The sequence below is a fragment of the Aspergillus multicolor genome (assembly GCF_047715735.1).
Source record: "Aspergillus multicolor strain CBS 133.54 unplaced genomic scaffold BDW74scaffold_4, whole genome shotgun sequence".
NCBI classification, from domain to species: domain Eukaryota; kingdom Fungi; phylum Ascomycota; class Eurotiomycetes; order Eurotiales; family Aspergillaceae; genus Aspergillus; species Aspergillus multicolor.
Genome location: NW_027395955.1, coordinates 925,648 through 950,899, shown reverse-complemented (window position 1 = coordinate 950,899; position 25,252 = coordinate 925,648). Strand labels below are relative to the sequence as shown.

Genomic DNA, 25,252 nt, shown 5'->3' with positions numbered 1-25,252 from the left:
GTAGGTTTCGGAGTGTTGATTGAGAGCTGGAGGGAGCCTGGAAAAACTCCGCTCCCGCGTTCCGCCTTTCCCTTTTGGACTAAAAAAAAAGTTGCGGAGCTTTGAAGATTTCCGCCGCTGAAGCATTCCTCTAAACCCACAGAAAGTCGGTATCTCGCAAACGACGAATTGTTGAGGGATGGACACATTGCTTGATTCACAATAAGGATCTTGCCCCTCGAAAATGGCGTCGTCCCTCGCTGCGCAGCTGTCGCAGATTGCGGCCAACTCCACCAACCAGCTGAACCTCAAAGCACAGAGACTTGCGCATGGGAAATCTCTAATCTTCGACAAGCGAGTCGCCGGATCGCAGGACTTCGATACGATTTATGATATTTGTTACGATGGCTTCCGCGAAATATGCCAGTTGGATCCCCGATTCGCGCAGTTCGAGCGCTCGATCTTCAGCGACCAGAGCAAGTCCCAGGACCGGACGGAGATGAACGCAGAGCAAAACAAAGAGCTGGATTCGGTACTAGAGGCGTTTCTGGCGCTCGTCGGCGGAAGACTACTTTTGAGCCCGGCCGTCAAGGCTGTGGAGTGGCTTGTTAGGCGCTTCCGGTACGCTCTTCTGTTTGAGCCCGAATTGTCTCCCGGCTAATGGACGTATAGGATACACGAGTACAACACCGGATTTACAATTCTCACCTTCTTACCATACTACTCGACGCCTCTCTTCCTGAACCTGCTCGCTATCGTCCCCGAAGACCTCCCCCAAGCACTCAAGGTGCTCATACCCTATAAACGAAGCGCAATCAACCCGGTCCGCGGGGCCCTTGTGCAAAACGCCATCTCGAATAAAGACCTTCTTACCACACTCAATAACCATGTTCTCGAAGTTTGCCGGCAACGGGCCCATCACCATGCGCTGCTTTCTCTTTGGGCTGGCTTGATTACGGAGGGTGTTGCAGGCAAGCTGGACTCCTCTCGATCGGGCCGCCGACATGTTGAAAAACAGAACCATGACGATATTATACTTCTGACACTCCCGGTCCTCAACGATGGATTGAGCATGAAAGATGTCTCGGAGCTTGTGATCGGCTGCTACATGGTTTGCGTTGTGCTCGCACAGAAGGCTGAACTTCAAGACCGAGTTCTGGACGGGCTGATGGAAGCAGTCGCGGGATCCTTGACTGAGGAGACGTTGAGTTCTGGGCTTATATGTATTGCGGTTCTGGCGCAGCAGAAGCCCGAGGCTTCCTTGCCAAAGCGGGTGTTCAAGGCTCTGCTTCGCTTGGACGATCCGTTGAAGCAGTTGGCTGAAATCTCGGCAGAGTATAAAACCTCGCAGCTACTTCTTGGTCTTGTCGCTGGCTGTGTTGACAATTTGTCAGGCCAGAAGGATACCTCCCGTTTGGACTTATTATCCTTGATGTTTGAGAGTCAGCTTTTGAATGACGATGACACTGGGAAAGCCATGTCTTTCGTTCTCCAAGCCGGATGCACTGTTGATGGGGCGATGACTTTGGACGCTCAGACCCATCTTGCGGATCTTGTTCAGTACTTTAGCCGGTCAGCTTCACTCCAGCCAGTTTTCCAAAAAGTGATTGCGGAGTCTTCGTTCGATCTCAGTGTGTTAGAGCATAACTTGCAAACAGCAATTGAGTCTGTACCTGTCACCAAGGCTATTGAAGACACTGAGATGGAAGACGCAGACAAGGAGGAACCGGTGACAGACGGCTATGAATTAGCTATTGAATCTTTGACGAAGGAGGGCCCTTTCAAGACTTCATTCCTTGCGGAGCGATCCATACCCGTGTTTGATAAACTTGTCCAGGCTTTTGCACTAGCTGCAGGCTCACAGGAACGAGTCAAGTCTTTTGTTGAGCTGCCCGTTCTGAGCAAATCCACCGCTACAAAGTCACCACAATTCCTTTCATTCTTTATCCGAGTCTTCGCTGGCCCCTACCCCGCCGGCGTGAAGACAGCTGCTTTGAAAATTGTCACTTCCGAACTCAGGTCTAGTGCTTGGTCCGATCTTGACGTCCAAGCGGCGCTTCCTTTCATTCTTATGGCCTTGTCCGATCATTCTGAACGAGTGCGTTCTGGAGCAGTCGATGCGTTCGCGGTTATCGGCAAGGTGGCTGACAAGAAGAAGAAAGCCGGTGTCTGGGCTCGCGACTCTCTATATGGAAAGTCGACGAAGGACATTCCTTGGCTCTTCAGCAGCGATTTCCAAAAGGTCCTGGAGCGAGCTGTACTTCCTGAACTAGAAGAGTGCCGCTCTGACGGTGAACATATCGGTCGCGCTCTAGAGAATGCTCTGCGAGGAGCAGCGTCGGATTCTGCTTCTGCGCTTAAGAAGCCTCTGCGACTAGCCCTCTTCACGTTTCTCTGCTCACATGCTGTTCACCTTCCGCTCTATGCTCCTAAAGCCGGCCTGCTGAGTCTACTCAACCGGGTTGATAAGGCCGGTGGCACGACCCGAACCAAGGAGCTTGAACCGGTGTTGAAGGCCTGGCGAAACCTCAGTGTCCTGGAAGTAACGGAGATTCACGAACGGGAGCATATCTCCGTGACCGACTTTGAGGACCAGGTACTGAAGACTATCACCCCGAAGGAGAAGGACTCAATCAACCTACTTCTATCTACCGTCAACCCTTATTCAGCATCTCTACGGGCCTCTTTCGTGTCCTCTGTATTTAGCCGCATCCGTGAGATCTGGGCTAAAGTACCGGAGGATCGACAAATCGCTGCTGCTGAGAAGCTCTTCGAGGTCTCTATCCAAGACCCCGAATCTCCTCTTGTCAGTAGCTGCAGAGACCTCCTCCGTGGCGTGGAGCTCCCCGGCCCTGTCCTCCTCAATTTCCTACAACAAATTCCCGTTTCTATCACAGATGTCGATTCTCTGGCCCCTGCTCCGAAGCGCAGGCGGACCAGTCAGAACAACATGGTTGCCATGACCACCAAGGATGAGGCGAAGCTCAGCAAGCTGATGGACAAGATGACCTTTATCCTGGAGCTTGTGGACAGTTCCGACCCCGAAACTCACCCAGAACTCACCGAAGGCCTATTCCAAACCCTGGCCGCTCTCCACCATTTCAAGTCCCAGATCCAGTCCGGCATGAGCTACCTCCTCAGCTTGACGCTTGGCAGCCTGCTTGCTATTGTCAACCGCTCCAGGGCAAGCGCAAAGCCCCAGTTCGATACCTCTGTTGTCCGTGCTGACCTGGTTGTTGATTGCGTTCGTACTACGGAAAGCCCTCAGGTTCAGAACACGGCTCTTCTCCTGGTTGCTGGCCTGTCTGTCATCGCGCCAGAGCTGGTTCTCCACAGTGTCATGCCTATTTTCACATTCATGGGATCTAGCGTTCTGCGAAAGGACGATGATTACTCGGTATCTGTTATTGACCAGACAATAGACCAGGTTGTCCCCGCTCTCATCCAGTCTCTGCGACACCAGAAGCGCGATGTTGTGTCCGGGACATCAGAGCTCTTGCTCAGCTTTACTGCTGCTTTTGAGCATATCCCTTCTCATCGCCGCCTGCGCCTGTTCCATGCTTTGATCACCAAGCTCGGCACCGAGGAATTCCTGTTCGCTGTGCTAGCCATGCTTGCCAACCGTTACTCAATGGACAAGGCAATTCTCGTCCTGATGACTGGGCTTGTCTCGGATGCTACTGCGCCAGTGGAATTGTCTACCTACAGCAAGTTCCTCAACTTGGTGACCGACGCCCTCAAGCCTAAGCCTACCATTTCCAATGTTCTCCTTGGTATCGGCAGCGATGATGGCCGCGAGCCTCATAAAGTTGCTGTTGACCTCTTGCGCGCTCTGGCCTACCTCTTCAAGCACTCCTCGCTGAAGGTTAAAATCGCTAAAGCGCTTACCACGGAGTCTGGAGATGCAGAGCAGATCCGCGCGCTCTTCTCCAAGATCCTTGAGCAAGTCCTGGCCATCGGCGAGACTATGCAGAACATCAAGCCTGTTCACCAGGCTGCCGGTGATGTGCTCAGCGGCCTGTTCAGTACCCTCACCACAATCGACTTCCTTGATACTATCGAGGCTCTGCTCAAGCGTCCTGACGATGCCCTTCGCCGGAAGGTCCTCAGCCTGCTTGGCGCCCGCCTGCAACAGAGCCCCGAGCGAGATGGTGCCTCCCAAATGCGCATACTTGAGTTCCTGACAGTCCTCGTGGATATTGTTCAATCATCTTCCGACATTATGCTCAAGCACGGTGCGGTGACTTGCATCGACCGCATTACCGAGAAATACGGCAAGAAGGAGCCCTCCATGGTTACATCTGCCGCCCAGGTTGTTGCCAGCGCAGCCTGCATTGGCCAGGAAGACGAACGCATCCGCATCAACGGCGTGCTCTGCCTTGCCTCCATGGTGGAGGTCCTTGGTCAGGCTATGATTCCTGCTCTCCCAGAGGTTCTCAGCCGCTCTCTGTCTCTGCTCGAGTTAAGTCTTGAGAACAACAAGGTCAATGCCAGGCTTCACGATGCAATTTTCACTCTCTTCTCTGCCCTCTTCGTCCACCTCCCCTACATGGTCTCCGCCTCCCACCTCGATCGCCTGCTCGTGCTCTCCTTCAAGTCAGCCTCATCTGAAGAGGACCTCGACAACGACCAACGCCAAGAAGCTCTGCGCTTCATGGCCCGCAAGGTCGACATGGCAGTGACATTCGCCTCCATCGACCGCAACTGGACCCAGGCTGTTTCAGCCGGTCCTTCCGCGACCCGCGAGGTCCTGGAAGCTGTTAGTCTCAGTGTCGAGAAGCACCCTAAGTCCGCGACGATGAAGAACCTGTCTATCCTGACAATCATCCTCTTCCGAGCATTCGACCTCCGCCGAGAGCAGAGCCAGTTTCCTAAGTCGGCCTTCGACGCCTCCGACATCGAGGAGATCGAGGATTTCGTCAACGACGTCACGATCAAGATGATCTACAAGCTCAACGACACGACCTTCCGTCCTATCTTCGCCAGGTTCGTCGAGTGGGCCACTGGGCTCCCGAAGAAGGATACCCAGGGCGGCTTGGCGCGCTTGACTACGCTCTACCGGTTCCTGCAGGTCTTCTTTGGTACCCTTCAGGTAAGACATGTTTCGTACTTCTATGCGCCCGGCACGGATCAGATTCTAACTTCGTACAGTCCATCGTTACCGGCTACGCGAGCTACATAATTGAAAGCGTCGTGTCCGTCCTCAGCACCGCCAGCCCCTCAAACCCCAACACGAAATCCCTCTGGCTCGCAACAATGCGCATGCTCCGCAGCGCCTTCGAGCACGACCAGGACGGTAAGCACCACCCAACCCCCAACCTCAACCCCCAATCCTCCCCCAAACCAAACAACCTACTAACATGCTCCAGAATTCTGGCAATCCCCCTCGCACATAACAAAGATCTCCACGCCCCTAATCTCGCACCTCCGCCACGCCACATCCCCCACAACGGCAACAGTCATCGCATCCGAAACAATCCCCACAATCACCGAGCTCGCCGTCGCCGCCGACTCAACCGACAACCACAAGGAGCTGAACGCCGCGCTGATGCGCTTCCTGCGTCCCTCTTCGGCGTCTCTCAGCGGTAGCAAGAAGACTCTCGGCGGCGATAACCCGCACACGCGCATTGTGGCGCTGAAGACCGAGCAGGCGCTTACCGAGCACCTTGGTGAAGATTGGCTTGCGCTACTTCCCGAAATGCTGCCGTATATTAGTGAGCTTATGGAGGATGAGGATGAGGGGGTTGAGAGGGAGGTGCGGAAGTGGGTTAAGCAGATTGAGGGGGTGCTGGGGGAGAGGTTGGATGATATGTTGACTTAGTCTCTTTCTTCTCTTCCTCTGCCTTGCTCTTCTTTGCTGGCTTCTTTGGGATGGAACGAGCCAAGGCGGCTGTTTTCGTTCCAGGCGTTTAGAGGTGTTGCATATAGGTCACAACCGCTTTTTATTTTCTTACTTCTTGTTATCTAGATGTTGTATTTATGTAAAAGTTGGGGTTAGTTGTCATATAGCAGATCTAAAGCTCTTCTACTTTCAATTATTCCAGAAGCTAAAAAGTAACGTAAATGATTTGGAATTGACTGTAGCTATTGAAATAGAAAAATTGAGATACGAAAAAGAATAAAAGATGCTCCTTGTTCATACCGCGGCTCTACTCAGCTCGCGTTGTCGTGACATGCCACCATCTAGCCAGACACATCTCATCTCTAACATGCACTTGCATCACATACCCCATCTATTCCATAAATCGATAGATCGTTCTCTCGTCTTTGTGTGAGGGTTTAGAGTCAAGCGAATCCATTCCGGAGATTCTCAAACCGCGAAGAGGGATAATCAAGCTGATTCTCAGTCTTATCGAGGGCTTCGACGCCGCCGAGGGAGTCGACGAGCTATACGTGACAACATTAGCATTTACCTTCTGAAAACACAAGAGAGGGGAAAGTTAGGGCAAGGCAAGGAAAACTCACCGTCTCAATCAAACTCGCCCCACTGCCAACCTCGCGATCCCCACTCGACTCCCACCACATGCCCCCACCAAGGCCCAGCTGCTCAACATACGCGCCCTTGGCCCGTACAATATCAGGCGAGTCAAAGCTCACGAACTCGCGCTTGGCGGAGTCAAAGCTATAGCTCGCGACTAAATCCTCCATCTCGACGACCTGCGCGCCATTCTTGGGGAGGACCTTGTAATCCCACACGCCTGCCTCAAAGGATCCCTCGTAGCCCACGCCATCGAATGCAGTGCCGGGTCCATCCGTGTGCGTGAATGCGCGGCCGTACAGCGGCATTCCCAGGTTGATCTTCGCAGCGGGGATTCCGGCCGCAATATAAGCGGAGATCGCGTCGTGGGTGTTGAAGGGGGTTGAAGCAGGGTTCGAGACCGAGGCATACAGGTTCGCGTTGTGGCCAGTGATGGAGTCCCAGCTGCCACTATAATCATAGGCCATGAGGTTCCAGAAGGAGAGGTAGGGATCCATCTCCGCAAGGCGCAGGGTGTTGAAGTGCGTTGGGCCGGCGGGGGAGGCGACGCTGAGGAGGAAGGGCTTGTCGTTCCCGTTGTTATTTGCGTTGGCGTAGCGAGTGAGTTCCTCGCGCGTCTCACGCAGCAACTCCACAAAGTCGGCCGCCTGCTGATCGTTCTCCGGGTACTCCCAGTCGATATCGAGCCCGTCCATGCCGAGATCGCCCATGAGCTTGACGGCGCTCGAGGCAAACATTTGTCTGCCGGTCTGGGTGCTTGCCATATTCGCGAAGTTCTTTGAGTACGTCCAGCCGCCGATGCTGAGGAGGACCTTGAGATGGCGGTTCTGCTGCTTCAGGAGGAAGAGTTGCTTGACGCAGCCGTAGACGTTATTGTTTCCGATGTCATTCCAGGAGTCTTTTGGGTAGTGCTTTTCCAAGTCGGAGTAGGTATCGCTCAGGTAGACCTCGCCGGTTTCGGGGCGGACGTTGGCGAAGGCGTAGAGGATGTGCGTTAGGTGGGAGACCGGGAGGTCTTGCGGGTTGTGGTTGCGCGCGTAGATTGCCTGTTTTGTGAGAATTGTTAATTCGGAGAATTTGAGGGAAGAAAAAGGGAGGAGACGTACCCAGTTCACGAAGTAGGACATTGAGCGGTATTCGGATTCCCCGGTGCCAGAGTAGGGGATGGGGATTGGGCCATATCCGGTTGCGTTCTTGTGCGCGTTGCCGGTATTGTTGCTAAAGGTTGAGCTCAGATGAGTGGAATTCAGGTAGGTAAAGTTAAGACGCGGGAAACCGGAAGTCGAGTGTAGACGCTGATAGAATGCCGGGAGGGCGGATGCCTGGGAGAGCGCCAGGAAGAAGAAAGATAGAAGAAGGTTGAGGGGCTTCATCTTGACGATTGATGGGCTAGTAGAGCGGAGAGCGAAGGGGGTGGGTGAGGTGAGAGGGGAAGAAGGAAAGACCAACAGGGCGAGGACGCGAAGGAGAGATTTATAGTGGTGGGAAACAAGTTCTGTATAGAGTTAAAGTGAAGTATAAATTCACTTTTCGTTGGAACACAGCCAAGGCAAACATTGGTAGGTGACACCAACAGTGAATGCAGGCTGTCAGGTGTGCCCTCACTTCAAGTTAGAGATGGGAGATAAGCTATTGACTGATTTAGAGGGTTTTTAAGGGAAGACGGTCATTTCTTACTTCTCAATCACAGTTCCAAGTCAGCAGAGTCAAGACGGATCAGATAAATTCGCTAAGTACCCCAGAAGAGTAGAGTGGGACAACGCGGAAATGCATAACATAGACATTATCAAGGATTACTGTAGGACTAATGGTCATCTAGATCTCTATAACATAACAAAGCATAACTCATTATCCCTCGGTATACCCGGGTATCAAATCCCAAACGCCAGAAAGAAAGAACTTTTGAGTTCATGAACATCGCACCTCCTGTAGCCTTGCGCTGGGCATCGGCGACGAATAATCCGAGTAGTCTGGTGGAGCGACCGCCGAGTCCATCAACTGTGGAGCAATACCACGCGGGCTGAAGAACGCCGCGTCGACTTCCTCCTGCGTGATATCTTCAGATGACGGCAGAGATACGGCCCCTGTTGGACCAGAGGTCAGCTGGATGGGGACCTTCAAGGTCACCGTTGGCGTGAGGATGTTCATATTCGGAGTGTGATAAGAGACGCATAGCTCGAGGACATAGATGCGAGAGATAAGGCACGAATGGAAGGTTGGGACAAATGCTCTGCTAGTCGGGAGCGAGACGGGAACAACTAATGAGGCGGTATAGTAGACATCCCCAACGAACGAGGCCGATGGGCCAGTGATGGACTCTGCGGAAGATGTGGAATGCAGCGAATCTCGACGGACAAGGGAATCCATGCCGTGCTTGGTCCACTGCGCGGAAGCCACACACATGGTCGACAATGGTAGCAGTTCCTGGTATACCCCTCGTCCCGCCATGTCCACAGCAGAAACACCCAAAACGGTCGGATAGTCTCCCCAGGGGTGTACGGAATAATAGGTCGCAACACGCAGCTTGCTCCAGACACTGCCTAGACTGGGCGGTTCTTCATCCCTCACGGGGTCGAAGCGCAGATGGACGGTAGCAGCGGTGCTCACCGACTCAGAGTGCTTGCTGGGAGAATACTCCAGCTGTAACGGTTTCGGCTGGGAGGCGGCTGCCACGAGGCGTCCTTGCCGGGGTCGCAGAGTGCCGCGCCTGACATCCTTCTCCTTTCGCGTGCGGTAGATGGGGTCGCAGTCGGGAACGGTCAAGGGAGGCTCCTCTTCGACTGCCGGGACAATGCGAATCTTCTTCTTGGCTAACTTCAGGGATTTTGCGGGGCCAACGACGGGTTTTTGTACCACCTCGGCCCGGATGTGGTATGTGACACGCGCCATGTCAGGCGACATGTCGTCTAATGCCGACCTGCCATCTCTGCAGAGGACGGGGTCACCCAGGCTCGGTAGCAGAAGGGTGTGGGAGTCTTGGATGTGGGCATTGGACTTGTGGTGGCTGCAGATGTGCGGTAGCAGACGCTGGGGGATGACAAACGTAAAGGGGAACTGGTAGCTGTGGCCCGGCTCGATAATGCGCGGCATAGGATAGGCAGACTCCTCGATGGGTTGGCGTAGTCTCAGGAATGTTTGGGTTGCTCCTGTGCGGCCGGGAACCGCGCCATGTTGCACAAAAACGGTTTGGGATCCTGGTCAACGCAGTCAGTACCTTGCTGAATTAATTTTCTTGACTGCAGTAGCATGCCTTCCAGCTGAATGTCAATTTGGTCGAAGCTAATCAGATGGTTGGCGGTGATGGTAACGGTTCCTTCGATGCGGTCTCCGGTGGTGTAGGCTTTGGTCACATTATTGGTCTCACGAGCGAGTTCGATCTTAATCTGAGGGCTTGCAAAGGGATACAGCACATCAGCGGCCCTGGGGCCAACAGTGAGGAGTGAGGCGGACATTGGCGCAGCTGCAGACAGTATGGCTTGTCAATGTCAGAGACGAGAGGGAGAAAATCCCCGAGGGGTGATAGTATAGTTATACTAGGCGGTGTCTGTCGCGATCCTGATAATTCCCCGGAGTCAAACAGTCAGTGCGGAGATGTTTTATATCTGTACCTTTTGTACCAAATGAGTCAAAGAATTTGTTGCTTTTGTCTCTTCAGGTGGATTGGCTGCGCCCTTGAATTGACAACTGGAGAGAGCCAATGGAGATCCCTGCCATGCTGAAGAATGACGCTGCTGAGAAATCAATAATCCAGCCCGGGTTGTCGTGATTCTGTGGCTTCGTATCCTGCTTCTGACAAATGCAGATTCTTGCTGGCGGTCTAATCATCTGCACAAAGCATGGACATGAACCGGATCCTTCAGGCTGGAGTCTGGACTTTTTCCCGCGGAGGCTGTTATAGAAAGGAGTGGACCGGATGACTCTGTTGCTTTGGGTTGTCTGATTGTCTGATTGCACGCCCTTTGGCAGCACTAGCAACGCCAACTCCGGACTCGCTTCTGATTCGCTACGTTGCCCGCAAGAGACGCCTTCCCCCAACATCCACTCCAATGTACTTCCTTTCTAGGCGAGCCACCCTCCTCCATACCAAGGCTGCCCAAACACGGGGTTATTCTTCCTCAAGCCTTCGCCAACCTTCATGCCGCATTCCCGACCGATCTCGGAGCGCGCTTGGCGTAATATTCCAGGCAATATCTCCTCCAATGAACACGAGCCGCCTTCTATTGCTAAAACTGTCCCTGACTCATATCTTCAGCAGAACGCATACGTCCTTGATATCCCAGATAATTTGCACCTGAAAACTGTCTCGCTCTTTGACGATAAGTTTGGATCGGCTGGAGCCACGCGGCGAATTCCCGTAACAGAGTGGGTATACTTCCACTGGCATTCCTCAGTTTCCGCGGGTAACCGAGTTACCATCCTGACGACGACGATATTGCGGCCGTGTAAAGACCGAGCCTCCTCCGGTACATCGTGTTCGCCAACTTATAGTTCGGGGTGTTAATCTGTACCTTGGTGCGGGCTGAACATGCTGACCAGTCATATAATCGTCCGTTATAGGGCTTCTGATAACGAGATAGCACCTCGTGATCATGAGCTTATGCAGGTTCATGGTGGAGATATCGGAGGTATTGTTCGCTCGAATTCAGCCTCTACTGGCAGGACGAGAAGGGTGTATGGGATCTGGATTTGTGCTCTTAGGCGTGAAGGAAAGCTCTGGTTGCAATCGGAAAGGAACATCATGGTGGCAGGGTAGTTTCTTGTCCCAACAGAGGCATTGTCCGGGTCGAAATCATCCGTCGAGTCTAGCAGCGGCTAAGCGTAAACTCGTATAGCTTTGGATAGGTGATCTGGTTCAGTCTTTTGTTAGCTCGTACCGAGAATGCGGCAGAGGTCGCTATTAAGAAGTCGTTAAGATATTCGTGATCATGAGACTCAGTCTTCATGCAGAAGCCTCAGAGATATGGTCATCATCTCGCCTGGGGACACTGAAGTCATCACGGACTCGGGCCCTAGGAAATGCCCATACCTAATAACTGGCTTTGGCGATCTCAGCATTAGTATCAGGTTCCTCTCGGAATGGGCACAGAAGGTCGGTGTCGGGAGGGTTCAACGCGCCGTACAGACCCCAACTATCATAGCTGTTAATGCACTCGTCTCTTGTCAGCCAAGCCCATAAAGCCGTGGCCGAGGTTGTTGCTTACATAAAATTCTTGGGTAAATTCGGTTATCTAGTTCTCATCGGGCAGGAGGCCCGTAATACCGCACCCTTCGATGTCTCTGATGTGCTCGGACAATGCTAGATGAGTAATTGACATACTATCAGACTGAGTGGATCTTGTTGACCAGATGAAGGAGAAAAAAAGATGCCTGCATCAACTAATTGATCAGGGTATTGATTTGCTGGTAAGGGTTTTGCTGGCTGAAACGAAGATCAGGAAGGAGCCGTTGTAAAAGCCAAGTAGATGTACGACCCCAGCCCCTTCGTCTTTCAGCATCTACTTACACGCCCGCAATACCCGCCAGAAGCCCATCAATCCTTTCCAGTACATCATTAGCAAACGCATCCTCATTCTCAACTCCTAGAACACCAAGTTGCCAATTCAACGTCAAGACCATATCCCCTCCCTTCCTCGTCACCACCGAAAAGCTCAACGGGCAGCCCGTCGCATTCGCGGGCTGAGACATCACCATTCGCTCAATGTCCCAGTCCATCTTACCCTCTTCGTCTCGATTATCGCCCTTGATAGGTTTGAGCTCACGACCCGGCAAAGGATCAAACACTACCGCATTGCTAATCTCATACGACGAGTCCCGTCGCTTCCCAAGCTTCTCCAAAAACCACGGACGAAGTTTATCCAGATACCTGAGGAGGCCGATGGGTTGATCGACGAGAGTGCTTGAGGACTTTGCTAAGTACAACATCGTCTGGCGAACTGCAGCCCAGAACGCCTCGTCATTTCTCGGATCGTCGTTCTGGCCATCGTGAGGTCGAAGGGAACGCTCATATGCAGTGGAAACACAGTTCACCATCATATCGTCCGAGTATTTAGGAACCAGCGCTCTAAGATCAACGACTATGGCGCCGATAAAATTGTCGATAGGCGTGTCGGACGCAGAGCTGTGCGCCGAAAGCGCGCCGCTCAGAGCGCGCACCACGAGCTGATTTAGCAGCCCAGTGAACCTTGCTCCTCCTTTCTCCCTGCAAGTTTTGAGCCCAGCGTCGAGCCGCTTCTTCTCCACAACTAAAATTGCTGCCCCCGTTCGAAAATCGTCAGGATCGTGCATCATTACCTCCCCAGTCCAGGTCCCCTCAGTGACAGCAGGCGTCTGGAAACCAAACCACCTGCTCACAAACGCAGGTAAGTGCGCTCCGAACAGAGTCAGCAGAAGGTATGACCAAGTAATCCTGAGATTACAGGCTTCCTCTAACGGTGGCGGCAGCTGTTTCTTCCCCTCCGACACCGATATTTGGATATCAGTAGCAGGATCGTACTCATACCCGCTGTCATAGATCCGATGCACCACCCTCAATCCTTCAAGGAATGTCCTGTGGAAAACAAGTCCGGAGCGCCCGTCCCCGTGTGAATGAGAGTAGGCGAAGATGATATGCGCCTTGGCCTTTCTCTTTGAGTCATTGTCCAGGTTATCATTTTGGTCTCTCACCGGCAATGGAACAACAACAACCCTCCAGGGCGGAGCTTTCTCAACATCCTCAAACCCCTCATCATGTTCCTTCAGCAGGACTTGTCGCAGCACTTCAACCTCGCTTTTCCCATCAAGATCCCCGTCGTCATCCAAAATCGATCGATCAACCCTAACATGCCTCCGCAAGTCCATCTTAGGCGCACGCACAAACACCGGTTCTTCTCCGTCCTGGCCGTGAATAGCGGTTTGCAGGATCGGATGCGCAGCGATACACCATTTCAATGCAGGAATATAGGAGTCGGGACTCGTCATGTCGAAGCACTGAGAGCCCTCAGATGCAGGTAGGTCGAGATCGAGGTCTAGAGTGTATAGCCCGGTCATTGTTAGGGCACGATAGAAGTCCAATGCATGGCGGGTTATGTAGCGGCGCTCATTCTTGCCTAGGAATAAGGTAAGTCCTTGTTCTAAACTCGTCTGAAGAACTTACTCGCTGCTCGGAGGAAATTCTCCTGCGAAGACATTGGGGTAGGTTTCATTGTTGTTGTTCTTCTTTTGGTAGGTAGGACAGACTCACGTCTCGATTTTATACTCAACAGGTCGAGTAATAGCCACACTCTCGGAGGGACATTGCCCCGACTACAGATCCAGTATGAATCTGGACTTAGATGTTGGCCCCTCTTGGACTCGGTTTCATAGCCATAGACTTGTATAGTGGAGGCTCTCGCAAAGTTCGCCCAACAAGGCAAACCCGGCGAAAATCTACCCGACGGATAAAAACGACAATAGCTATCTATTTGAAAGCGAAAAAATCTCATTGCTAAAACGCGAAAATGTAGAATTGATTGTCCCAACTATAAATTACGATGATACCCGTAGCATAGCGGATAAAATCGTACTCAAAGATCGTTGACGGCAGAAGCCTTCTTCTCGTCTCGTACAGCGTGTCCAAACGTATTGTAAGGACGGCTGCATCCAGCTCAAGATCAACCAAAGGAGGGCGGAAGATCGAGCGAGGCAGGAGACATGTTGCATGCAAAATGGTGAGGTGTCTACATTGACATCGGTATATACTAGACCGGGCCAGAAGAGAGGTGGTATACAATTAAATTGGATATGTGTAAATAAGGCAAGAGCAGGTGGACCGACGCCCGCCAACGCCGCATTCGCTAAATCAGTACGCCACTCTTGTTCGCATGTCCTGTGGAGTGTTAGTATATGAATAGAGAAGAAGAGAAGATGGAGGGGAGATAGGAGGGAAACGCACCGAAATCTTTCGCTCGATTTCCCTAACTGAGCGATCCAACTCCGCAGCAATCATCATCTTCGTATCGTTCGACAGGAGGAAGTACATTTCGCACAGGTCTCCGTCGATAACCCCCTTCACCGGCGCGTAGTAGCTCCGGTAGATGAGGTGATCCCGTCCAGCGAGTGGCGGGCATTGTGACGCGAGTTGCATCTCCAGGCTCTGGAAAAAGTCGACGTCCTCGCGACCGACGAACGGCACCAGCATGCCGATCGTGCCTTGGAATCCTGTCCACACAAGGATATCGCGACCACCCGCAACCAGCTGAGTTTTATGCAGACTGGTTGGAATGTCTTGCGTGAAGACGTGGATCATGAGCTCCAAGCGGTTGGGGGTTCCCTGGAGATACCCGCGGTCGTGAACCAAGTGAGCACCGGAGCCCTCCTCGTCTGCCTCCTCGGAAATCTTCTTCGGGCATCGGACCAACCAGAGGTTTCCGAACTTGTCACCTCCGGCGGTTGTCTCATAGTCGACCATGGTCGTTGCCGTGGTCCAGCGAGGGATAGAGTCGTCGACGAAGGGAATCAAGGCGTTCTCTTGATACTTGTACACGACATAAGTGACACTTTCACGGACATCACTAACCACGATACGACTACCCTGCGTCTGGAGGCCAACGATGGCCTTCGGAACAACGGCAGCCTGGCATTTTCGGAGCAGCTGCTTCATTCCCAAGTCGTAAACTCGGAGCAGAGATCCAACGCCAGCCACTAATCGGCCTTGGAAACCAAGAAGCGCTAGAGGAGGCTCCTCAACCTTGGTTTTGTGGATGAACTCGAGCTCCTTTCCATCTTCTTGGAATCGATAGATGTGAATGTAGCCTCCCGATGAAGAAGGCGGGTTGGCAGTCATGTCCTTGGCGGTTCCCACTACCAGGAACGTCTCATCATCCTGACTCGTGAAAGGAACAGCAGCGATACTGACAGCCGCCTCGTTCTCCTCGAGTTCCACCGTCCCAATAACAGCATTGGCATGTGGGTCGATCACTTGGATGCAAGAAGCCCAATGACCGGTACCACGAGGGTATCCAAAATCTTCAGGGGGTAGAACTGTTGTGTCGCCACCACGAGACTTAGAGTCCTCGAGTAAATGGTTTCGCGTTGCAGGAGACAGGACATTGTTGTCGGCCTCGATAACGTAGAACAAAGGCTGTTCAGGATGCTTCAAGAACTTACGTGGCGTGTATGCCAGCGGTACGGATTGTTGCAACATGTTGTTGTCCAACTTCTCAATCGAGAAGATCCTAGTCGCCAATGTTAGCAAGTTTCACACGGCGAATTTCAAAGATTGAACATGAACAAGGATTGCGATCTCAGTAGGAACAATTGGAGTTTAAAGAAAGAATGATAATCCACATAGACTTTCAGGGATATTTCCGTTCTCATCATACGATCACGTAAAAGATAGGAATCAATGAAAAGACAAGATACATACCTTAGATTTTGACCTTGAATACCAACCATACCCTCAACACACTGCTCGCTCGAGAAGTTCCAGCCCCATTCGAGTCCAACATAATCCAAAGGAGTAAGCATGAAGCCCTTAGTTTGGGTATCGGAGTAACCCAGCCAAGGACGCGAGCTCAGGGCAAGCACAGCCGTCTGTCCTATCACAGAAACTTGGAAGAGTTTGACAGCCTTGGACCCCAAGAAGCGAGTTCGTGTGTCGGACAGTTCACCTGTTACTTCATCGAGGGCCGTTCGCAGATAGACACCGGAGTGAAGACCGATGTGAAGATACAGAGTGGTTCCACCGGAGCTGGAGTCAGCCATGGGGATGATGTTCAAAGCGGATGGTGCGGCAGTCAGCGCTTGAACGGATTTGCTTTCTAATGTCGAATCCGGATCCAAACTCAGAATGCGAACCGTTGAATCGTCACACCCGACGGCCAGGAACGAGCTTCGAATGCGACCTTCCGGCACCTCACCAAGGCTGAGACATGTCACAGTCCCAGTCATTTGGCGCCGTTCATCATATTCAGCGAGCGACCCATCAGCGTCCAGCTCGAAGTAAACGATCTCACCAGAACTGAGGGCAACCGCAACCTGGCGCTCGTTGGTCGCCGCGGCCACGATAGAACGGTGTTGTGGCGCTGGCCATTCGTTCACCCGTCGATCGGCGAGAATATGGCGAATGCCGCGAGGATGGATCTGGATAAGGGAGTCCTCGCCAAGCTGCTGAACAGCTAGCGTAGGTGCTGACGAAAGGAAACCAGTGTCGGTCACTTCTTCCACCGTTTCACCAATGCTTAAAACAAGGGTGCCGTTGGCAAATGAGAGCACAATATAGGCGTCATACTCATCCGCCCTAGTGAGCTTTGTGGTCCAAACGGCTGACGGTACGCTGGGGAGTTCTGACTCGACTATTTCCGAAACCTCCAGGCCATGCTTCAATGTCCGGAAGGTGCTTCGAGCGCCCGTGCCAGAGACGATGAAAATTTGAGGAGCGTCATCCTCGGAAAGGTTCACAATCTTGCTATCGACCAACGGATTGAGCGAGTTGATGGCTTCGACGAGGTTGAGGTTCTCCGCTCCCCTAGGCTGGAAATAAACAGGCTCATAGGGGGCAGTAGGGTCTGCTGAGAAATCGTCGCTGCTAAACTCCGTCTCCTCATCATCGTCGCCGAGTTTCTCGAACTGGTAGAAATGGTGATTCCCACCCTCGGCGGCGACATAGAGGAAACCGCTCTTTAGAATGAGCAGGCTCGAAGCCAGGGGAACCGTATCAAAGTACTTGATCCGCAGTCCCTTCACTTCCCCAGTGAGCTGGCCATTGTCGTCCTCGACCATATCAAGGGTGAGCTTAAAAAGATCTCCATCCTCAGTCTGCAAGAGGAAGAAAAATGCGCCTCGCATTTTATGCATCACACCTGCAGTAATGCATCGCTTGCGTTCAGGGTTTTCCATTGCACCCTGGCGACGCGGAATAGGCACCCGAAAAGCATCTTGGTTGGAGTGGCGGTAGGTGATATTGTCTTCGGCACAGACCAAAACACCGCTGGGGCCATCGGCTCCACCAGGCACCTGGAAGAGCATGGATGATGTGCGGTCGACGGGATCAGCCCACTTGCGAACAACGTGATTCAGGCCAAGATCGAGCTCATAATATACTAAAAGTTTTTCAACCTCTTCGTAGGCCCGACCCGTTGGGTCCTGGTCAGACTCGGAGTAGTCCACTTCAAGAGCAGCGAAGACAGGGTTTTCATACCCAGCATCCAAGGCAATTATGGAGAACACCAGAGTCTGCGGCTTGTGTGCTTCCAGCGGAGATGATATCGTAAGCTCGGCCTGCGAGTTTCGATTCAGAACATATACAAGTTTGTTCTTCTCCACTGACGCGATAAGGCATGCTCTGCCCTTGGGATCGACCGCCAGATATTGACCTGGAACGACACGGCGCACGCCCGACTTGCCGAACGTTTCAAGGTGAATCCGGTTGAACCGATTCTGTGAGGGTACATACTCGATTATGGTGATGCGCCCGGAATCCGACCCAATAATTATATAATCTATAAGCAGATCTCAGCACTGATCGAGCCAACGAGCGTCCACTTCATCGACCGGGTCACGTCCCGCCTCAAAGGCACTCGTTCGGCATTGAAGGATCATGTTGCCCGGGAAGCTTGACGAATCACTAAAATGATCTTGGAATTTCGCAGAGGGGAACGTAAGAACATACCTTTGTTACTACCAGCCAGCCTAAAGGCAGCCAGTGTTCGGATGATGCCAAAGACATCTTGGGAATAAAGCGGAGTGACCTTGCCCTGGGTAGGGTCGGGGCGGTGGATGGTCAGCTTCGACCCGGACGCAGTGACGATCTGCTGCTCTTTCGTTCCTGCAAACTGGCCTAGGATGGCTTGCGTGATCGCAGTTGGCGGCTGAATCGTCAGGGAGTACATAAACATATGCGAAGTGGTAGCCATGATGGGCGACTAGGCCGTCGAGGCTTGACCGGACCGGGGAAGGAAGTTGTTGTTACGATGCGATTGCAGCCAATGTTGGGTGACTTTATAGTGAAGGTGCTCCCATTGCTGCATAGAAAGCCAGCAATTAGGAGGACACTCGAACACGAGGTAACCTCGCGAGGAGAGGTAAGGTAGGAGGGAGCTGGAAGCTTGAGGTTGAGAGCGCGAAGGTGAAAAATTGCGCAGTGTGGAGCTTGAAGCTGAGGTCAAGCGCGTGTTTGTTCTGTTTGGCAGCTCACGTGACATCCTGGATCCTGATGACGATGGGGTTCCGCCGGGTTCTCTCTGGGAGCGGGCTGTGTCCGTGCCGATGGCGAGCAACTAAGTACGGTTGGCATTGTCCGTTAGGTTACTAAGGCTACAGACTTCTGCCTTAGCATCCAATCTTCATCTTAATCATCATCCCCTGAGACTTTCGTCTACTGTTTGTTTCTTTTTCTTGAAGCTAGATATTAGCATACCGTTGTTTCTACTCCAGCTTGTGACGTGATCTGTTGCCGCGGATCCCCTCAACATCGCCCCTCATCAACATCAATACAACAGTTAGACTATGGCCGACGATACCGCCACGGCGGAGGATGCGCCCATCACCTTCAACATCAAGGCTTCAAACGATGCGAAGTTTACGCTCACATTGCCCGTTTCAACGTCAGTATCGGAGCTGAAGGAGAAGCTATCCTCGTCAGATTATGCCGACACTCCAGCGGAGCGCCAGCGTTTGATTTATTCTGGACGTGTCCTCAAAGACAACGATACCCTAGCAACCTACAAGATAAAAGACGGACATACCATCCATCTTGTAAAGAGCGCCGCCAGCAACCAACAGCGTCCGGCCACGGCTGCGACCCCGACGTCAAGCAGCAGCACGCCAAACCCAGCAAGCACCGGAGTCCCAACGAACCTCGCTGCTGGTACAGGGAATAATCCTCTTGCTGGTTTGACCGGCGCGCGATATGCTGGATTTGCGCAACTTCCGGGCGCCGGCATGTTCGGCCCAGATGGAGGAGTAAGTGAGCTTTCATTCTAAATATTACGGGACAACCTGCTAATACTGCGATGTTTATTAGATGGGCCCCCCTCCGGATGCCGAATCGATGTTGAATATGCTTGAGAATCCCCAAGTCCAGTCCATGATGAACGAAGCTCTACAGAACCCAGCCATGATTGATATGATGATTCAACAGAACCCCCTCTTGCGTGATAACCCCATGGCCCGCCAAATGCTACAAAGTGATGGCTTCCGTCGTATGATGACCGACCCTAATTCAATGCGCCAAATGATGCAGATGCAAAGAGCAATGGGAGGCCTTGGTGACGGCAATGCCGCTTTCCCTGCGCCAGGTGTCACCAACACAACGCCGGAGGATAATACGAACGAGCAAGGGAACAACAGTAACAATGACAATGGTGCCACTTTCACTCCTCCTCCGTTCCTCGCTTTCAACCCTTTCATGCCCCAGGGTCTCGGCGCGGGCAATCCGTTCGCCGCTCTTTTCGGAGGGAACCAAGCTGATCAACCTGGAGCCGGACAAGCAGAGTCGACAGGGACAACTGGAGATGGTGCTGCATCAGAGCAAAATGGGGCTCCTCCTAACATCTTCAATCCCTTCGGTGCTGGTGCGAATCCTTTCGACCCTGACCAGAACCCTATTCTTCGCAACCCCGCTCTGATGGAACAATTGATGCAGTCTATGGGAGGTCCTGCGGGCCAAAGTGGTGCTGCTAATCCTCTTGCATCATTGTTTGGTGCGGGCGGTTTGGGTGGATTTGGCAGTCCAGCTCCCCAGGATAACAGGCCGCCGGAAGAGAGATTCGCAGACCAGCTGCGCCAGCTCAACGATATGGGTTTCTTTGAATTTGAACGCAACATTGAGGCTCTTCGCCGATCAGGAGGGAGTGTACAGGGCGCGGTGGAATACCTGCTAAGCCACACCTCGTAATGTCCACCTTTTAGTTGCCCGGGATTGTTGGCGGATTTCTAGCGTTTATGATACTTTCATTTCTGGGTTTTCAGCGTGGTCCCCCGGCTGATTAAAAACCCTTCTGTAATATTTCCCTACCAGTCATGGATCGGTAGAATGCGCATGATTTTGTAACAATGCTCAACTTGATATTTAGTTTATGTTGTACTTTTCCGGAGTGAATCGGGGGGCTTGGAGTATTAGAAATTCTCTTGGAAAAGGTGGTTCTTTCTGAAAAGCCTTTCCTCGATCATAATTCTCATTGGTAATCAACTATCTACGTTGTTATTATGCTCCAACATATAACTTGATTGCGATATGTTGAAGCCGATCACGCAATATATATAGCTGCATGATAAGAGCACTCGGCAGCATTGACCAGCTCCATCTGATATGGACCAAAGCTGGCTATTGCATTTATACCAGTTACGTTAATATACGTCAGAGTCCAGATTGAGCTTCGCTGTTCTTGTGTGGTTGACTGGGGAGTTTCGCGGTGGTCACCTGTCAGTTTGTTAGGGGTTTCGGAATGTGAGACGACGGCCTCGGCTTCGCCAAGCTCGACCCCGACTCACAAACGGCCTCAACAGTTCAACCATCTCTCTGCTTTTCGTCCTGACCAGTTTCTCGTCTTCTGTCTGCACTTTCCCGGCAATCTATTGTCAAGTCCACTCGTTATACATCAAGTACAGCGCGCCTACAACCCTCAAATCATTGAACTCAATCGTCTTCCCAGAATTTTGATCTACGTACCCCTTCGATTCGCTCGCTGTCTGGCCGGTTTCCAGCAAAAACTTTAACTACTTTCGTTTGCCTATCAATATCACACGCTTTATCTTTCAAGAGAGAAGCATTGTGCTCCCTCATCTTCGCATCTGCCTTTCATGCGCTCTTGTAGATCGCAGTACCATTAGCCCAAACGCCCCTCATACCCGCCACGTTGACCATTACTTAACTACTTCGATTTCTGGACTTTTCCCCTGCACCATTTTGGTCACGTCAACATGGGGCTGCGATGGCTTAGCTGTCCCCATATATGGTCGCTATGGATATTACTCGCGTCCTGCTCCTACGCGTGGTACTTGCCTGGTTCGCTCTCCCTCCCATCCGCGCCTATACTTCTTCCTGCATATGCTCATCTGTTTTGTCTCGCGCAGGCTACTCAATCAAACGATACAACGATGATGAATCGATCCCACTGTTCGTGAACAAAATATTCTCGGACCATACACAACTCCAGTATGCTTATTACGACCTACCCTTCGTATGCCCCCCTAGCGGACGAACCCATGGCGGATCACCCTTTGGCGCTGGACAAAGCATCTCGCAGAACCTTGGAGAAATATTGCGTGGCGACCGAATCATGACCTCGGACTTCGAGCTCCAAATGGGCAAGAATGTGGAATGTTCTTCGCTGTGTACCGCGGAGGTCGGCCGCAAGGACGTGAAATGGGGCCGACAGCTTATTAGGGAAGGCTATGTGGCCGAATGGATTGCCGATAATCTACCGGGAGCAACGACCTTCGTGACTGTCGACCGGCGCCGGAAATACTACGCATCGGGATTCAAGTTGGGATATCAAGAGTTCTCTCCTGTCGACGGAAAACTGCGCTACTTCATCAACAATCATTTCACCATTGTGATCCGCTGGCGCTCAGCACCCGAAGGAGGCAAGGTCGTCGTTGGATTCGAGGTATACCCGAAGAGTATTCGCGCCCAGGATCACGGAGCGGACGGGTGCCCTGAGCATGTCCACGACGAACACGAAGGACTTGAGCTATACATCCCGCCGGACTTGGGACACCTCCGGGAGAAGTACCCAGGCTCGTCTTACCTACCGGAGGACGACGACTATGATGATGGGGCTACATTGAAGGTTCCCATTACTTATTCGGTCTATTTCAAGGAGGACAATTCGGTGGAATGGTCAAGCCGATGGGACCTGTACTTCAGCAAGGAAGACGACAGTTCGATGACCCACTGGTTGGCTGTTCTGAATTCTTTGACTATCTCAGGCGTTCTTGGCGTTGCGGTTTATGTAGTCTGGAGCAGAACCGTCCAGGGAGACATCAAAGGCCGCGGCGACGGGGCGATGGACGACCGGAAAGACAGGAGAGGCTTTGCCAAGAAAGAGAGTATACTGGACCAGGCTGCGGACGTTGAAAGGGAAGCGGATCTTGACTCTGATGATGAAGGCATGGACGATGTGAGCGGCTGGAAGCTCCTACACGCAGACGTGTTCCGGGTGCCGGAATTCAGCGGACTCCTTGCGCCTTTGGTTGGATCTGGAATGCAGCTTTTGTTCATGACTTCTGGACTACTGATTCTCAGTTGCTTGGGTATCTTGAATCCTAGCTACCGAGGCGGCTTTGTTAGCGTTGGTACAGGATTGTTCGTTTTTGCTGGTGTATTTTCAGGTTATTTCTCGGGAAGTTTGTACAAGACCTTCGGTGGAAAGAGCTGGCGCAAGAACACATTGATCGTGAGTGGCCTCTTACTCTGCTGATTTATTCTCCGCTGACATGTATTAGACTGCTCTGTTCTTCCCCGGACTGACGTTCTGTCTTGTCTTCATCCTCAACCTTTTCGTCTGGGCTCAGGCATCCAGCACAGCAATCCCGTTCGGCACACTCGTTGGCATTGTGTTCCTTTGGCTGCTGATTCAAGTGCCTCTGGTATACGCTGGCAGCTGGTACGGTTACATGCGCGCCAAGCCCTGGGAGCACCCTACCAAGACCTCGTCGGTTCCGCGCCAGATTCCTCTCCAGCCGTGGTATCTGCAGAACGTTGCAGGAGCCATCCTCACGGGCTTAGCTCCATTCGCCGTCCTATTTATCGAGCTCCTTTTCGTGTTCAAGAACCTGTGGCAGGACAAGAGTGGATACTACTACGTGTTCGGTTTCCTGAGCGCCGTGACCACGATCCTGATGATCACCGTCAGTGAAGTGACGATCATCGCGACCTACAGCCAACTTTGTGCCGAGAATTATCACTGGTGGTGGCAGAGTTTCCTGACCGGCGGAAGCAGCGCCTTCTGGGTCTTCGCGTACTGCATCTGGTACTATTATTTCCACCTGCACATCACGGGCTTCGTGTCGAGTCTGCTCTTCTTCAGTTATAGTTTCCTGGCTTGCGCGGTGTACGGCTTGTTGACGGGGACTGTTGGTTTCCTGACGGCGTATGCGTTTATTCGTCGGATCTATAGGTAAGCATCGCACATGTCAAGCTGTAGTTGACAATTATGTCTAGGACCTCCTATGCTAACTGAAACAGCTCGGTCAAGGTGGACTAGATAGCCCCCGAAATAACGGAAGTCTAGACGCGCAAACGACGCGCCATTCGTCGTAAATATACCAGTTTCCCCTGGACTTCCATTTCCTTCGAATCCCTAAACCGAACCCAACAATCAAGCCTAGCGCAGTGTACAAAGCCCTTCAGCAGGCTATCTTGTTATCATAAGAGCGGATGTGAGTGGTTGGTGGCGGAGTAGGAGTATATACTTTGAATCTTAGCGGGAGTCAAGCAGCGATCATTCCATTTCATTTACAATATCTTTCCCCTTCAACCTGGTCTAGTCTAGGCTAACCATATTTATCTACTTTTCACCGGAACCGCACGGATGCTATAACTAAACTGGACTGGACTGAAGTCAACTTTAATTACCACGCGAGGCCGTAGGTACTAGGTTTAGGAATCGAGATCCGGAAACGGGGTGGGACGTGTGGCCTGACCATGGCTACTAAAAGTTTGACGTCAGGCCGATTCTTGGGAATGCTTGGTGCATAACTGCCGTTGCTCCTGGATTATTGCCTCGTTATTCGTAAAGCCAGCAGGACAGGCGAGATGGATATGAACTATGTAGAAGAATCAAGCCCCTGAGGCAGTGCTCGAGCACAGATACTTTCAAGGAAACAGGAGACCTGTTCTACACCGTCAGACCAACATACGTGGTCGACATACGTACTCTCATCCTGCAATCCACTCCATAGATAAGGACAGGAGACGGGATATGCACGGATGCGACATGTATCGAGCGGCTGAGCTCCATGAGCACCTATCTACCTTTATACTTGAATCAAGCTATATATGCGCCTATGGATAGTATCAGTTTGAGCTCCAGCCGTTAACGTTAACGGGACGGAACAGCGGATCCCCATTGACCCGGGGAATGAAACCGCTGCAGAATGTACGGCGTAGATTGACTACGGAGTAGACGGATTCCAGAAGCATGGGATATCCAGCCCCAGGAGCCAGGACGGACGGTGAGCATTGAGTGACGAGTGAGCTCAAGGCTATGTCAGCGATGGTGCAATCGAATACGGGGCAAGTAACCAGTCAAGTGGTTGCAACGCCTTGAATGAGCGCCGGCAACGTCGGCCAGCATTCCGACAGCAGATCAGATCTAATCATATCAAGTGAAGGAAGTGCCCAATATCATCATTCGTAAGATCTGACGTTGCCACTGCAGTGCAGTAGTGCACTACTGTGCCCCTTACTCGGTAGGGAACGCAAGGCCCACGCAAGGTGCAAGGTCCGGGGGCAATGGCGCGATTGGTGGCTGGTCTGGATGGCGCTCGATTGCGTGCTCGGGAGGTGGAATGGTGCCAGAATATGCACTCGTTGCTTTTCCCGGAACGGAGCCGGGAAGTTAATTGCGACTCCAGGGTTCGAGAGGATCCTGCAGCAGATCAATTTTTAGTCGGATCTTAGGTATATTTGGGCAGTGATGGTGGTTAAGTTGAACTTGTGGTATGTGAAGAGTAGTTTAGTGCTAGCATCCAAGGAGCCAGCAAGTCGGAATGTCGGTGCGCTCCGCTGCGGCGACCGGGGAAATCATGAAATGACGCTGCTGCAGGGTGAAACGACGCCATCGGTGATCCTCCACGATCTTCAGGAGAGCGGGCGCCGGGATGAGGTTAAGA

At 52.3% G+C, this 25,252-nt stretch overlaps 7 protein-coding genes across 7 annotated transcripts; 3 read left to right on the top strand and 4 right to left on the bottom strand.

Moving 5' to 3' along the window:
* Positions 1-144: 144 nt before the first annotated feature.
* Positions 145-6,007, top strand: utp10 (snoRNA-binding rRNA-processing protein UTP10). Its single transcript, XM_073721483.1, has 4 exons — positions 145-600; positions 652-5,071; positions 5,131-5,275; positions 5,349-6,007. The coding sequence occupies exons 1-4, from the start codon at positions 224-226 to the stop codon at positions 5,798-5,800; spliced, it is 5,394 nt and encodes a 1,797-aa protein (XP_073587182.1). The 5' UTR covers positions 145-223; the 3' UTR covers positions 5,801-6,007.
* Positions 6,008-6,264: 257 nt separating this feature from the next.
* Positions 6,265-7,830, bottom strand: BDW74DRAFT_166138 (glycoside hydrolase family 18 protein; the record flags this gene model as incomplete). Its single annotated transcript, XM_073726510.1, has 3 exons — positions 6,265-6,366; positions 6,445-7,503; positions 7,564-7,830. The coding sequence occupies 3 exons, from the start codon at positions 7,828-7,830 to the stop codon at positions 6,265-6,267; spliced, it is 1,428 nt and encodes a 475-aa protein (XP_073587181.1).
* A 44-nt stretch (positions 7,831-7,874) lies between these two features.
* BDW74DRAFT_100793 (arrestin (or S-antigen), N-terminal domain protein) lies at positions 7,875-10,008 on the bottom strand. Its single transcript, XM_073721481.1, has 2 exons — positions 9,708-10,008; positions 7,875-9,651 (listed from the first exon to the last, which is right to left on the bottom strand). Exons 1-2 carry the CDS (start codon positions 9,907-9,909, stop codon positions 8,366-8,368), a joined length of 1,488 nt encoding a protein of 495 aa, XP_073587180.1. The 5' UTR covers positions 9,910-10,008; the 3' UTR covers positions 7,875-8,365.
* A 1,604-nt stretch (positions 10,009-11,612) lies between these two features.
* On the bottom strand, positions 11,613-13,699 carry BDW74DRAFT_147473 (uncharacterized protein). The gene has a single exon (XM_073723549.1). The coding sequence runs from the start codon at positions 13,481-13,483 to the stop codon at positions 11,957-11,959; it is 1,527 nt and encodes a 508-aa protein (XP_073587179.1). The 5' UTR covers positions 13,484-13,699; the 3' UTR covers positions 11,613-11,956.
* A 396-nt stretch (positions 13,700-14,095) lies between these two features.
* Positions 14,096-18,682, bottom strand: BDW74DRAFT_100835 (DDB1/RSE1 family protein). The gene is made up of 4 exons (XM_073721482.1): positions 18,084-18,682; positions 15,840-17,913; positions 14,367-15,648; positions 14,096-14,300 (listed from the first exon to the last, which is right to left on the bottom strand). Exons 1-4 carry the CDS (start codon positions 18,325-18,327, stop codon positions 14,274-14,276), a joined length of 3,627 nt encoding a protein of 1,208 aa, XP_073587178.1. The 5' UTR covers positions 18,328-18,682; the 3' UTR covers positions 14,096-14,273.
* Position 18,683: 1 nt separating this feature from the next.
* BDW74DRAFT_100783 (ubiquitin domain-containing protein DSK2) lies at positions 18,684-20,928 on the top strand. The gene is made up of 2 exons (XM_073721480.1): positions 18,684-19,375; positions 19,437-20,928. Exons 1-2 carry the CDS (start codon positions 18,920-18,922, stop codon positions 20,307-20,309), a joined length of 1,329 nt encoding a protein of 442 aa, XP_073587177.1. The 5' UTR covers positions 18,684-18,919; the 3' UTR covers positions 20,310-20,928.
* On the top strand, positions 20,823-24,038 carry BDW74DRAFT_100775 (transmembrane 9 family protein). Its single transcript, XM_073721479.1, has 3 exons — positions 20,823-21,419; positions 21,488-22,812; positions 22,862-24,038. The coding sequence occupies exons 1-3, from the start codon at positions 21,335-21,337 to the stop codon at positions 23,537-23,539; spliced, it is 2,088 nt and encodes a 695-aa protein (XP_073587176.1). The 5' UTR covers positions 20,823-21,334; the 3' UTR covers positions 23,540-24,038.
* Positions 24,039-25,252: the final 1,214 nt, after the last annotated feature.

What these genes read in the sequence shown, in the direction of transcription:
- utp10 (XM_073721483.1), top strand. Translation starts at nt 224, where the DNA reads ATGGCGTCGTCCCTCGCTGCGCAGCTGTCGCAGATTGCGGCCAACTCC. An exon ending in TGGCTTGTTAGGCGCTTCCG is followed by an intron (nt 601 to 651) that starts GTACGCTCTTCT and finishes ATGGACGTATAG; the next exon opens with GATACACGAGTACAACACCG. An exon ending in TCTTCTTTGGTACCCTTCAG is followed by an intron (nt 5,072 to 5,130) that starts GTAAGACATGTT and finishes AACTTCGTACAG; the next exon opens with TCCATCGTTACCGGCTACGC.
- BDW74DRAFT_100793 (XM_073721481.1), bottom strand. Translation starts at nt 9,909, where the DNA reads ATGTCCGCCTCACTCCTCACTGTTGGCCCCAGGGCCGCTGATGTGCTG. An exon ending in AATTGACATTCAGCTGGAAG is followed by an intron (nt 9,652 to 9,707) that starts GCATGCTACTGC and finishes TGCGTTGACCAG; the next exon opens with GATCCCAAACCGTTTTTGTG.
- BDW74DRAFT_147473 (XM_073723549.1), bottom strand. Translation starts at nt 13,483, where the DNA reads ATGACCGGGCTATACACTCTAGACCTCGATCTCGACCTACCTGCATCT.
- BDW74DRAFT_100835 (XM_073721482.1), bottom strand. Translation starts at nt 18,327, where the DNA reads ATGGCTACCACTTCGCATATGTTTATGTACTCCCTGACGATTCAGCCG. An exon ending in GCTGGCTGGTAGTAACAAAG is followed by an intron (nt 17,914 to 18,083) that starts GTATGTTCTTAC and finishes ATCTGCTTATAG; the next exon opens with ATTATATAATTATTGGGTCG. An exon ending in ATTCAAGGTCAAAATCTAAG is followed by an intron (nt 15,649 to 15,839) that starts GTATGTATCTTG and finishes ATTGGCGACTAG; the next exon opens with GATCTTCTCGATTGAGAAGT.
- BDW74DRAFT_100783 (XM_073721480.1), top strand. Translation starts at nt 18,920, where the DNA reads ATGGCCGACGATACCGCCACGGCGGAGGATGCGCCCATCACCTTCAAC. An exon ending in TGTTCGGCCCAGATGGAGGA is followed by an intron (nt 19,376 to 19,436) that starts GTAAGTGAGCTT and finishes GATGTTTATTAG; the next exon opens with ATGGGCCCCCCTCCGGATGC.
- BDW74DRAFT_100775 (XM_073721479.1), top strand. Translation starts at nt 21,335, where the DNA reads ATGGGGCTGCGATGGCTTAGCTGTCCCCATATATGGTCGCTATGGATA. An exon ending in CTACGCGTGGTACTTGCCTG is followed by an intron (nt 21,420 to 21,487) that starts GTTCGCTCTCCC and finishes TGTCTCGCGCAG; the next exon opens with GCTACTCAATCAAACGATAC. An exon ending in GGCGCAAGAACACATTGATC is followed by an intron (nt 22,813 to 22,861) that starts GTGAGTGGCCTC and finishes GACATGTATTAG; the next exon opens with ACTGCTCTGTTCTTCCCCGG.